The sequence below is a fragment of the Candoia aspera genome, chromosome 1 (assembly GCF_035149785.1).
Source record: "Candoia aspera isolate rCanAsp1 chromosome 1, rCanAsp1.hap2, whole genome shotgun sequence".
NCBI classification, from domain to species: Eukaryota; Metazoa; Chordata; class Lepidosauria; order Squamata; family Boidae; genus Candoia; species Candoia aspera.
The window spans coordinates 263722929-263736721 of record NC_086153.1 but is presented as its reverse complement, the minus strand read 5'-3'; the positions used below and the strand labels follow the sequence as shown (position 1 = coordinate 263736721).

General features: G+C 37.8%; 1 protein-coding gene across 1 annotated transcript in view; it reads left to right on the top strand.

Moving 5' to 3' along the window:
• The window catches only part of PAMR1 (peptidase domain containing associated with muscle regeneration 1), a 79553-nt gene extending 66335 nt beyond the window's left edge, over window positions 1-13218 (top strand). Inside the window, exons 7-12 of the mRNA XM_063289609.1 lie at window positions 1764-1934; window positions 2929-3141; window positions 5693-5759; window positions 7800-8032; window positions 9935-10227; window positions 11541-13218. Of these exons, the coding sequence (XP_063145679.1) occupies window positions 1764-1934; window positions 2929-3141; window positions 5693-5759; window positions 7800-8032; window positions 9935-10227; window positions 11541-12074 (1511 nt within the window). The 3' untranslated portion in view covers window positions 12075-13218. The remainder of the gene's footprint in view (window positions 1-1763; window positions 1935-2928; window positions 3142-5692; window positions 5760-7799; window positions 8033-9934; window positions 10228-11540) is intronic.
• Window positions 13219-13793: the final 575 nt, after the last annotated feature.

The following is a 13793-nucleotide window of genomic DNA, read 5'->3' as shown; positions in this document are numbered from 1 at the left end:
GTGCCAGTTACTCTGGTGCTCTCCCATCTTTGGATTCCTCTCCCTCAGGGCTGGAACTTGAATCCTGCCGTGAACCTGAAGGTTCTGGGGTCAGGCTCAGTTCTCCGCTCCTGACCGTTGACTCGGGCATCAAGCCAGTTGGCTCCTCAAGTCTCCCGGTCCTGGATTGGCCATCGTTAACTGTTTTCCCGCACAAGACACTAATCTTGGTAGGAGCTAACGGTACAACTTTGGTGATTCTCAACTTTATGTAATGATTGCCTATTCTAAACACCATCAGAGTCATAAGAAGAATCACAAAGATATCTGATTTATTAAAGAATAGTATACAGGTTCACAAAGAAAGCTGAGAATGGAAAAAGTGTGCCAAATGCAAACTAAAAAACCCTCGGTACAAACGAGATCCCTCCCCCCGTAGAATCTTCCCAGGCTCACAATCCCAGGTGCTCCCAACGGCTTCTGATGGTCTGCGGGAAAAGTCGTTGAGCAGAGCACATAACCCAAACACATTCCATTGAAATGAACATAGATACAGATCTTGGCACAAGGTTTCACAGCAGCTCCCTCCCAACAGAAACGCGTGTCAGCACCATGGCATGTGAAACGTTACGATGTACAGTGTACATTGAAACAGTGAACATGAGACCATGGCGCTGACGCACGTTTCTGTTTGGGAGGGAGCTGCTGTAAAACCTTGTACCAAGCTCTGTATGTGAAATCATTACAATGGGATGTGTTTGGGTTATGTTATCTGTTCAAGGCCTTTTCCTGCAGACCATCAGAAACCGTTAGGAGCACCTGGGATTGTGAACTTGAGAAGATTCTACGGGGGGACGGATTTCATTTGCACTGAGGGTTTTTAGTTTGAATTTGGTGCACTTTCATCATTCTCAGCTTTTTCTGTGATCCTGCATCCTTTAATAAATCAGATATCTTTGAATTCCTGTTCATGAGTCTGACAGTGTTTTAGAATAGGCAACCATGCCAGGCTGGCACTTTTAGGGAAGCAGCTCAGGAAAAAAATAGTTTGTTTAAGCAATCTCTCTGCTCTCCAGGGGAGGCGAGGAAAAAACAGGTCAGACACAGGACAACACAATACTGTACTAACGGACTGTAACAGCAAACACATGACTGAGAGGGAGACACTGCAGATATCATAAATGTGGGCATTGGTCGCAAAGTTGCTTTTTCATCACCATAATTGCGGTCACTGTCCAAGGCAGTCACTAAACGAGAACTGCCTGTACTTGCATCCTAATGTATAAAAAGTACATAAAACAAGGTCTTTATTAATACATTAATAAGCTTGAGTTTTTTAATGTTTTATGAAATACCAGCCTATTCTATCTGTCAAGCTGTTTTATTTTATGCCAAACATTTTGATTATATCTGTATTTTGCCATTAGGGTGTTTTGGCCATAATAAACATGACATGACATATATACTGTATGTACATATGCCACAGTGTTTGCAGCATGATATTCAAATACACATTTCATCATTTCCCATCACCTCACCTGCAGACACTTATGCACACAGTGGCTTATTTATGCTTTCAGTCAAGTCTTGATGCAATGATCTGTCAAAATATGAAAAACCCATCAGCACCTATGAAACATTTTTAATTGAATTAGTTCATTTTCTTATTTTTACTTGTCTCTTGTAACTCTTATAGTGTAATGTTTTAAAGACATTCTTATTAATCCTAAAACAGTCCTGTTTTTGTAATAAAGTGGATTTTTCTGAAATATCTGAACTGTCAGTGGTGATGTGTAGGACTCCAGGTAATCCTGCTCATGGCTTTGTGGAAGGAGATGACTTTAAATTCGGGTCCCAGGTTTACTTCAAATGCAACACAGGTTATATCTTAAAAGGCAGCCATGTTGCTTACTGCCAACTAAATGGGAGCTGGTCCACACACCATCCTGGATGTGGTAAGGATTCTTTATGTTTCTTCCATTGCTTTAAGTTTTTTATTTCCCAGAAATAAAAGCAAATAAACAGCAAAAATGTATTTTGAAGTTAACATATTGGTTGTCTGAAATAAACTTTAATTTTAATAAATCTTACATTGATGTTCATGGTTCTCTATGGAAAAGCCTCCCTTTTGCTAGCATTGGCTTCTAGTTTTGAGGGCTAGTAGAGGCACCTGCTGTTAAGCCTTGCCTGTGTAGGTGGGAAGCAGAAAGCGTTGCAGCCTATCAGTCTTCTGCATCAAAGGTCCATGGATCCACAGAAGGACTCGGTTTATGGACAGAAGGGAGACCTTTGGATCTGGGTTATGGCAAATGTGGTTTTTTCCTTGTTCTTCTCAGCTTTCTTCAATTCAAATTAAATTAAATCTTAGTCAATCAGTATTAAATAGAACGAGTGCTTTATGAGTATTGCAGTTTGATAGATGAACTAATAGAAAATTTGTTCCTAAACTCAGACAACATTTTCATTTTCAAAATGAAACACAGGTCTATTTATTTATTTGTTTCCTAAATATAGGATTTGTATCCTCCTTTCTTAAAGCACCACACAATCCTAACGTTCTAAAAATTATTATTAAAAAATCCAAAACTATACATTAAAACTGCAGCAAAGAATTAATTAGTAAAAAATATCACAACACAGATTTGGAATTCACCTATTGTGGATATGCCTGGGAGGAAAAATAGTATAGAAATAAATTAAATAAAAATAACATCTAGAATGTGATGATCCAAGAGAACAAAAGCTGCAGCTGAAAGTAGCTTCTTTGTACTAATGTGAATTCAGAGACATTTTAACAGTTCTAATGGGAGATTCATGTAGTGTTAAATGCCTAATTTAAGGTTAATGACAAAAGTTGATAATATTATTTGATTAGTAAAGGACTGATTTATGTGATGTTCAGTAAAACATTCTACTTCGGATAATAACAACAACCATTTCTATTACTAGTCATGGAAGACAGAAATTGCTCTGATCCTGGTGCTCCACTCAATGGGTACAGGAAACTAATGGATGATACTGCCCTGATTAATGGCCATTATGCAAAAATTGGAACAATAATTACATTCTTTTGCAATAACACCTATACTCTCAGCGGTAATGAAAAGAGGACCTGCAAAGACAATGGTGAATGGTCAGGGAAACAGCCAATCTGTATAAAAGGTAATTGATAACATCACTTCAACTTAATACTTGGAATGTTTTTTTATCTATATGTTATGGTGCGTATTGTACCCATGGAATCTATGTTGATTCCCACCAGAATCCCTACCCCATCTAATTCCTTCCATATTCCTTTAATTAACAACAAATTAACAGGAAGCCGGACTGTACAAAATAAATGGATAGTCTCTAGCACCTCCTCTCTATTCAATACATCTGGATCCAAACTTTGCCCCACAGACATTTACTGATAAACCAGTTTGCCAAAAAAAAAAAAAAAAAACCCACAGTGGTTAACTGGAGTTGGTTGTGAACATCTTAGAAGATGAGGGTGGATGGCAGTGAACAACTACACCCATTTGCCTTCTTAAAAAAAAGGATTCTGAGTACCATTCAAAATGATTGCCATGGGTAGGGTAAATTCCACTCATGGCAATCAGTTTCTAAGAGTATCAGTGACATATTCTCTAATTTCTACATGAGTCCAGCAACCCAAACAGATTGCCAACTTATTTTATGCATCCTAACAAATATGAATGCTAGGACTATTGGCACCTGATACAGAAGCGAAAAGTTTTTCCAGTCCTCTGACCATAAACTAAATTGAGTGGAGCATATGAATGTTAGAATCCAATTATCTGGAAAGTACCTGATTGTCTACTGCTGGTTCTGGGTACCCTAATAACTGTCCCCATGGAATTCTTACTTCAAAAGAAATTAAAAATGAAACGCTGATACACTACAAAACAAAGTGCTGTCCTTCAATATCATCTTTATTTCCCAAAATGCCTTGAAAGCACTGTGCAGCTTTGCTGATAAATATGCCTACCTGCCCAGAAAAAAGTCTTGGCTAAACAGAGACAATAAGGAGGTATAATGCTCCCTGATCCAAACTGGGATTTAAGGAACACTTGTTTAGAGCCAGTCCAGACTGGGGAACTAACCAAGGAAGAGAAGCTAGCCAGAAGAGAAAGAGGGGAGCCAATAATAAGAAAAAGTGTAATGCTAGGCAGAAAAGGCTGAGTCTCTTTTGGTATTAATAAAAAGTTTTTTGCAGCACATCACTGGCTTTGGCACCCTTCTCCAATAATCTGCAAAAGATACAAGAGGAGTGGGAAGCAGGTGAATCTGTGATTTGCACTCTATGCTCCCCTGGCAACAATTTGTGGAATAGACACGGCAGCTTAGCAGTTATTTTGGAACAACTATTACAACTTGTGTTCAAAATTGTGAATATGCCCATCAGGCCAAAAAAGTTAAGAAACTTGTCCTGTTGTATAGAATTGGAGCCTAATGCTTCATGTGCCTCATCATCAAGATACTTTTTCCCCCCCTCTGATTTACTGGATGAGCGAATTTAAGGAATTATTAAGCTGAAGCTGGACAGTACAGAAAAAACTCTGCTTGGTTATAGAAACTAGGACAGTAACAAACTACAGAATCAGGCTGCTAATGCACATTTTCATAGGTTTGGAATTAAACAGGCTGGAGGTAGAAGAACCTTCATTTTTGGAAGAATCCAGACAATGTCTATGAAAATGGGGAGGGAAACAAAAATAGTTGAAAAATGTTAATGAAAGAGCATATGGCATAAAAATGGATAATCTGTTTCAACTCTAGTTTTCAGATTGATGTAGACTACTCCTTTTATAATTTTGCATAACCATGTCAGAAGTACTACCCTCAGGGGCATCTATAGCAAGCCAGGATCAAAATGACAAGTTGTGTGTTGTGACATCATGACACCATATCTACCACTTACATCATAATACGAGGACAGATTTGGAGTCATGTCGCCCCACATGTCTTGTCACTGACCCTCCCTCCTTGCCTCTCTATAGATATTCATTACTATCCTGTTGTTAGGCAAGTATTTTTCTTGGCATTAACTTTAGGCCACTTGAGCTCCTCAAGGAGACCCAAGATAGAAATCTAATAAATAAAATGTTTAAATCTTTCACAACCATATAGTGGCTTGTCTTGCATTTAAACTGAATTAATATTGTGTTTAATTAATTTCATAACGGTTCATCTATTACCTGTTTCTGCTCTCATTTATTAAGCATGAAAAGTGAAGATAGAAATCAGATTTGAGAAGGCAGGAATGAGGTTTGTGGAACTATTAATGACCTCATGTCTCATCCAAAATATAACAGGGTCTCTCTATACTCTTCCTCCTAATAGGGGACATATATGATCTATGGACCAGCTGGATGATTACTGCCTGGCTATAATTATGCAGAAGCAGGATATAATTATGCAGCTCCTACTGAGATATGTGGAACTTCTGAGTAAAGAAGCACTGGATTGCATCATTTCAATGGTTTATGAAATGCAGCCATCTAAAGCTTAGGCTTGTTTGCAATGTTTTAAGAAAACAGAACTAAAAATTATCCTTAAAAAAACTATGCAGGATCTATCTTTTAACAAATTGCTTGTCCTTCATCTTATATCATTTCTGTTAGTGCCAGGAAAGGATCAATAGAGATACGAACCATACATTTGATCTTGGAAGGTTTGCACAATATTGTATATATGTATTTTTTTCTAGCCTGCAGAGAACCAAAGATCTCTGACCTGGTGAGACAGAAAGTACTCCCAAAACAAGTACAATCAAGGTAAGATTGCAATGCCTTATGTTAATGAAAGATGCTATTGCTTATTCTTGTACCTCTGTGCCTGGCAGTGCAATCATTATCTGGAAGAAAATGCATAAACCGTACCAGTTATTCTGGAAATAAAAATTGCTGATTTGATCGAAGTCTATTATGTGGAAATTTATAAGCCAGCATGGTCACCCAAGAGATAATCTATACGTATAAACACCCACAGGCAAATATATTGCCTGATGTAATCTGTAATGCAATTTCTGACAGTTTATTCCATTATAATGGACTACAGACACAGATGAGCAAATCCTAATTGATGAAAAGATAAGAGAGATCTTCTATGTAATCTTCAAGACAGGTGTGATAAGAATGGTCAAAATATGTGCTGTATAACTCTTGCTGCTCCAGTGATTGCACAGAATGGAAGATATTCATGAATTCATCACACATAGGCATCTACAGGAGGAGGGGTGGCAAATGACAAAATATACGTCATAAAGTTGCCTTGAAAACTCTGCCTCTTATATTCCTGGGTGTGACACTGCAACAAAGCAACAAATGGCAGAACTTGTATCATGATATCACTATGCAGATTTCATCATTTTGGCATGATAGTAGGAACTGACATCTATGTCATCCCCATAGAATAAGGAGCTATTGTCCCATCTTTTTGTACCAGATCCCATTTGTCTGATCTCTGCTGGGGCTTTTCCAAAATATAACCCTTCCTTCCAAACCTCAGCATTTGTTTGTTTAGTATAACACTTAGCCAGCCTTGACTGATCTAGCAAGCTAAGCAAGGCCATCATGAGTACTTGGATAAAGAATCAGGTTCTAGGCTAGACTAGGATGTCAATTATTGCTACTTCCATATTGTTGCCAAGAAAAAAATACGGTTGTATCCATGAAATCAGTATGAGTCAACCTTGATTTGAAAGAGATTTTACTTTTTGATATTAGAATGCTGACCTTAACATAATTAGATAAAAATAAATCTCTAGTCAAAAGCAGCATAAACACAGCAGGGAACAAAATTAGCCCTTCCCTAAATTAAGAACACATATTTGAACAGCTATTACACGAAACGTATGCAGTGCTGTAGTAATGACTTACATAATCATAACACAAGAGCTGCCCATTACATACTCTGCAAATCTAAAATTCCTAGCATTGTGCAAATTTGTTTAGATGCAGTTATGCTTTATTGTAGCTTCCACGCATTAAAAATATGCACAGAGGAAAGAGTTGCATGTGTGAGAAAATTTTTCCCTTTATTTATCCACATACAAGGATGGGCTGAAATGCCATGAGAAATCTTTTTGTGTTGTGCAAAAATTTCAGCATTTCCCTAGCAATTTTGTAGATGTAGATGATGGAGATGTTGATGGAGATGTAGATGTGAAGGCCAAAGTGGCCCCAGTGGCAGTAGGAGCAGTTGGGGCTGTGACTCCTGAGCTGGGAGAGTGGCTCCAACTGATGCCAGGAAGAACATCAGAGCTCTCTGTCCAGAAGAGTGCAGTGCTAGGAACAGGTAAGATACTGTGCAGAACCCTCAGACTCCGAGGCCTCTGGTAGAGGATCCAAGGTTGAGGAAGACACAGACCACCCATAGGGGTGAGAAGGGAATTTTTTTATACATACATACATACATACAATGAATCAGACTATTGGTATATATGCCTAAGTATACTTTTACTAGTAAAATCCAGGACATCAGACACATCTTCTTCCCAACCAAGCCAACTGGAAAGACAAGGGACTGAAGTTGGAGGTACTTGCTTATATATTCTACCATTAAGCCTTGCCCCTTCCTTAATCATATTTAGACAGGAGGATGCTGAGTTTTATTGACAGTCTAGAAAGTGAAATGGTCCCATGGGCTGTAAAGTTTCACTGGATTATAATCCTAAAATATTAGTTTATTTGTAATTTTATGTTTATTTGTAATAATGCTTTATTCCATACTGTTACTTAATACTGTGAAAGTTAAAGACGTAAAAAGGTTTTGGCTTGTTGATTATAATTCCATGTTCTCTATAAACAAAACAGGGAGACTCCCTTGCATCAACTTTATTCATCCAGATTTAGCAAACAGAAGTTGGAGGCATATCCAACTAAAAAACCTTCACTACCATTTGGAGAATTGCCTCCAGGCTTCCACCATCTTCACACACAGCTGCAGTATGACTGTATTTCTCCTTTTTACCATCGCTTGGGAAGCAGCCGAAGAACCTGTCTGAAAACAGGAAAATGGAGTGGGAGGGCCCCTTCATGCATTCCAAGTAAGATTGTGGTTATTGGACATACAATATTATGCAACATTGCCATGCCAGTATAAGTAGTAATATGCTTTTCACATGCTCTTAACCCAATCCTTGGCCCATCTCTAAATGAAAATTGATTGAGGAACAGGTTGTTCAAGTCTAGGGAATTTATGTACAGTTCTCTGTAATAAGGTGTGGTATACAATTAGTTGCGAAGATGATGATGCAGCCATTTCCACAAAATGTCACCATTTTTTCATAAGAAACCCACTTTGAAAGGGAGGCAGATTGATAAATGAGGAGAGCAGCTTATTTTTTGCACATTTTCTAGCACTTGGAAAGAGTTGAGGACTCTTTTTAATGAATTTAATAATGTTTCATCAGTAGTTAGTGTTAATTGTGGCAAACCAAAGGAATCACTCACCAGAAGATAACCATTGATCAACATACATATTAAATGAAGTAGATATCTTAAATGAAGTAGATGAATGCAACTTGTAGGCCAGGAAATAGAACTATTATTCAAATATGCATTGACTATTATTCAGTACACACTGCTTCCTTCCAAGTTTGGAGGAAGTGGGGTTGCTCCTGTTATTTCTATTCAGTGTTCACTTATGCAACTCCAAACATAAGGATATCCTTCAAAGATCTTCAACTGGAGGAACATAACTGTTCAAAGATCTTTATCTGAAAGGATGTATTGATAATAGCAGCAAAGTTCAGAAAAAGCTTCAGCCAATTGTGAGACAGATCAAGACCCATTCAACTCTCTCAGTGGGATTTACTTTTCCCTCAACTAACAAGCCTTCTCTGCCAATCCAACATATTTTGAAGCAAAAAAGCTTGTTTCTGTGAAAAAGGAAAGGTCATTGGCACTGGGGAAGGTTGACTGGAAATGAGGCCAAAGCAGGCCTTATCCTTAAGTGGAACATACAGGAATGTCACTTCCTGATAAGATACTTAAAATTTATAGTCTCAAATGTTTTAGAAAAAGAGGATTTGTATTTCCTTATCTCCATTGCCTTGGAGACAAATGGCGATGATTATGGCGATGATGATGATGCAGCCATTTCCACAAAATGTCACCATTTTTTCATAAGAAGAAATCCACCTTCAAAGGGAGGCAGATTGATAAATGGGGAGAGCAGCTTATTTTTGCAAGTTTTCCGGCACTTGGAAAGATTTGAGGGCAATTTTTAATGAATTTAAGAATATTTCACCAGTAGTGAGCATCAATTGTGGCAAACCAAAGGAATCGCTCACCAGAAGATAACCATTTATCAACATACATATTAATATGCAAAAACAATATTGAGCCCAATTCAAAAATATTAAACAACTTTAATTTTCACTGATTTAAAAAGGAGAAGTTTAAATTTGTGCTTGCTTCTTGCACAGAAATTGTGGGATTTTAAGGTATTAACTCTGGCTAGATTGACGTTAAAGACAAATGATGACTAATTCTCAACAACTTGATTACTAATTCTCTTCCCTTTAGATGTATGTGCTTATTGTGCAGACATTCATTTATATTGGTCTGTATAGTATCATGCAAATAAACTGTCTATGAGAATGGAAGAAGGCTCTATTTCCTAGAGGTTAGGGGTTTGACAACCCACAAAGTATACAGAACAGGCTTTTCTGTTCATTGATGTGACCACTTCCCTGATCTCTAATAAAGCTAAGGCCATTTTTTCTTGTTTTGTTTTATTTATTATTAAGCTTCTATCCCACTTTTCTGTCTGAACACTCAAGGAGGCTTTCTCATATGACTATGTAATATGGCTTCTAGATAAAATTTGCCTTGGACTCAGTTTTTATTTAATTACTAATAGCCTAATAATAAAATTGATTTTATATACTTTGTTTTATGAATTAAAAAACCATTTTTCTTCCTTCTCCCTCCCCTTTTGGCAGTCTGTGGAAAGATAGAAAACTCTACACTTCACAAATCATCCACAACCAGATGGCCATGGCAAGCAGCCATCTATCGGAGACCTAATGGGGTGAAGTTTCCCAGTCACAGAAAAGGGACTTGGATACTGATTTGCAGTGGAGCTTTGCTGAATGAACGCACAGCTGTTGTGGCTGCACACTGTGTCACCAATCTGGGGAAGGTCACTGTTCTCAAAACAGCAGACATCAGAGTTGTTCTTGGCAAGTTCTACAGAGACGATGATAGAGATGAGAAGATGATACAAAATCTACGGGTGAGTTAAGTCTTTGGGATGAATAGATGAGTGCTAGGGTCTTCAGTAAATCATTGGTTCCTTTTCTGAGCTCTGCGTAGGAAAGGACTTTGCGTGCACACACTGTGGATAGGGAGGCTTTATAATGGATAATTATTTAGAGAAGGGATATGCAACCACTTATGCCTGGTAGCTGCACGTGACTTAAGAATGGCATGATGGGAGCTACACTCCAAAAAGTAGTGAATGAAACAAAGACAAAAACTGAACTTCATTGATATTTCTATTTCCTTGAAATTAAACACAGTACATAAGATCCCTTTCAAGTCAGGTATTTAAACATTTTATTTTCTTGCACCATTCAAATTATACTTTGGTAACCTCTTTTAGAGTTTTCTGGTTGGCCATACCTGAGGCTTTCAGGGGTTACTTGCAGCCTGGAGCTCTCAGGTTGGGCACTCAGAGGTAAGTAGTCAGTAGAAATAATTGCAATTAATAGGCTGAGATGGGAGTATCAGTAGCCAATTGTTTATGATAACAAAGATAGATAGATAGATAGATAGATAGATAGATAGATAGATAGATAGATAGATAGATAGATATCCTTCACCTTTACTGTTGATTCCTCATTAATTTTTTTCTTGTATTATTGGACTTTTACAAAAAAATGCTTTGAAGTCTCTAGCAGACAATTAATTAAATTCTAAACAAACAGGTCAATAAACTCCATCACACCTAGGTTCCATTGATGTCATGAGCCCCAATAGGTAGACCAGAAAATCAAATCCACAGGAAGGCTGAAGCTACTTTTATTGAGATTGGCTATTAAAAACAGAATCGTGCAGATCTGATTGTTCTGAACCTCCTCCTCATAGTTCAGTCAATTAGGGAAGCATCTGCTTGAGCCGTTTCCAAATGTTATCTCATTCTGGACTTTAAAAAATGCTTTATCCTCTTTACCTGGGCAACAGATGCTTCATATTTCCATCAAGGTAATTTACCTTATTCTCTATACTTGAGTATTGTCAGGTTTGTAGTCCTTTGGTTTCTGATTTAATATTGCAGCCTACAGTTAGATCTTTCTCAACCCACCTTCCTCAGTCCGAGGCTTTCCAATTGCCTTGGGAACCCAACTCCTAGAATTCCCATCTAGCATGGCTATATTCCAAGATATCCATGGCTTGGAGAAGGCTGTTATAACTAATGGTAGTAGTCAGTAGGAAAAACAATGACTGCTAGAGATGATTTGGGATTTAATATACAATGTTAAAGTGAATAGGATAAAATGTATGTAACATGTGAATTCTTATACTGCTGTTCTGGATTTCTCCTAGATTTCAGCCATTATAGTTCACCCAAATTATGACCCTATATTGCTTGATTCTGACATTGCTATCATTAAGCTCCTGGACAAAGCCAAGATCAGCAGCCATGTCCAACCCATATGCCTGGCATCAGCACGCGATATTGATCCTCCTACAGATGATTTGCAAATAGTCATCACCGGCTGGAAGATCCTGACAGATGTTACAGATCCAAAGTACAAGAATGATACAATTCGAAGAGGGACTGTTCAGATAGTGGATTCCCTTCTGTGTGAGCAGCAATATGAGGAACATGGAATCCAGGTCAGTGTCACTGACAGTATGTTTTGTGCCAAGCAGCACCCCACGGCAGTTTCTAACATCTGCCCTTCTGAGACTGGAGGAATTGCAGCAATACCTTTGCCAGGAAAATCTCCTCAGTTAACTTGGCATCTCATGGGTTTAGTGAGCTGGGGCTATGACAAAGTGTGCAACCTAGAACTTTACACTGGCTATACCCGAGTAATTCCTTTCAAAGACTGGATTGAGAAGAACCTGAAATGAAATGCTTAGCCCAAAACTGGTTCCTGAAAAGGTAAATATATTGGCTCCTCTCTCTGATACTTCAGGTTTCTCATCTACTGATGGACAATTTCTGGGATGAAGCTAGAGCAGGGCCCTCACTAATTTGTCAGAGTCTCGCTATTCAATGAGGCCAGATGATGTGTACCAGAAGCTCTGAATGTGACAGATGGATTATCATGTCTCAGATTTCCCCTTTCTTCTGATGAGAACAAAGTATTTACATTATGGACACAGTACCAAAAAACATGATGGCCAGAAGCAGCTGTATGCAGTCTGTTTTAACACTTCTCTGAATAAAAAGATTGGAATGTATTTGCACAAGTCTGAGAAAGATGAGAGAGTGGCAAGGGTTTATTAGGAAGCTGGATGAGTTTATTATGGACTAATTTGGCTTTTTTGGCATATTTTATATTGTATTCTTTTCCCTCCTAAATATTTTACACATTCAAATAAACAAAGGTTTGTCATAAACCTGCAAACCAAAATTTGATCATTGATCCATCTCATTCTATTCCCCATCTATTGTGTTCCATTTAAAAATATATAGCTAGAACTAGAAAATGTAGAATAGTAATACATTTATAAATGGTGTAATTTAGCACTTTTCATATGTTCTGTGTCCAGGAATCTCTTTTCTCACTGACTTAACCACCAAGGCATATTTGCGTTTCCATCACAGAACTTCTGAAAATGGATAGATTCTGTGTTTAGGAAAATGCATTCAATACACGTGGAATGCAAGCTATGTCTTCTGAGTTTCTGTGTCTCTTGAGTTCTCCAGCATTTTCCAGAAGCACTTTGAAAACAGCTGCCATAATCCAAATAGTAAATCTTCCACCAAAAGAAGGAACTAGCATGTACTTTGTTGTAGCAATCACTGTACAAAAATTTGTTCTCTAGATCTCTACCAGGCATGCAGCGATGTGGTAAGCAAGCAGCCTGAAAGTTACGGAAATGTTATAAAATGCTGGAATTCAAGGATTTGGTGTTATTAGGCAGTGTTATAGAATAAGACCTACAGATGTGTTCACCAGTCTGAAAATTCCTTTGTGGCTTAATTTTCCTTGAAAATAATGGCACAAGTAAATTAGAAATAAAATATAGCTCAATTTATTAAAAACAACCGACTTACTGAAATACGTTATTTCCTCAAGCAAAGCTCACTGTTATCACAAAAACAAAGCAAGAACGCAGTATAATAAAACCTAACAGTGGGATGATTTTCCCATCCACTGTAAACCCATCTCTTGGATTTCAGAATTCAGAGGCCCCATTTCTCAACCTTGTGCACTAAAATTGTGCCTACTTCACTGACTATTTGGTATTGGCTTATTCTTCCAAAATTATTCACACAATCTCAACCTACATAAATTACTTTTCAAGTTTCCAGGAAATACTTTCTTCTAAAAATTCCCTTATTCACATAACCACAAAGTCCAACTATCTGTTGCAAAGTTAGGCGTTCCCCTGTTTTTACCATCTTTCGTTAACTGCAAAGTTTGGCCAGCTGGTAGCAAAGTTAGAAGTTTTCCTGTTACCAAAAATTCTCCTTCAATCATTGTAGCTAACACATCTTTCTTCCCAATTGCTGGTTCTGTAAGGATTGCCTATCATAAAACACCATCAGACTCATAAGCAGGATCACAAAGATATCTGATTTTTAAAGAATAGTATGCAGGATCACAAAGAAAGCTGAGA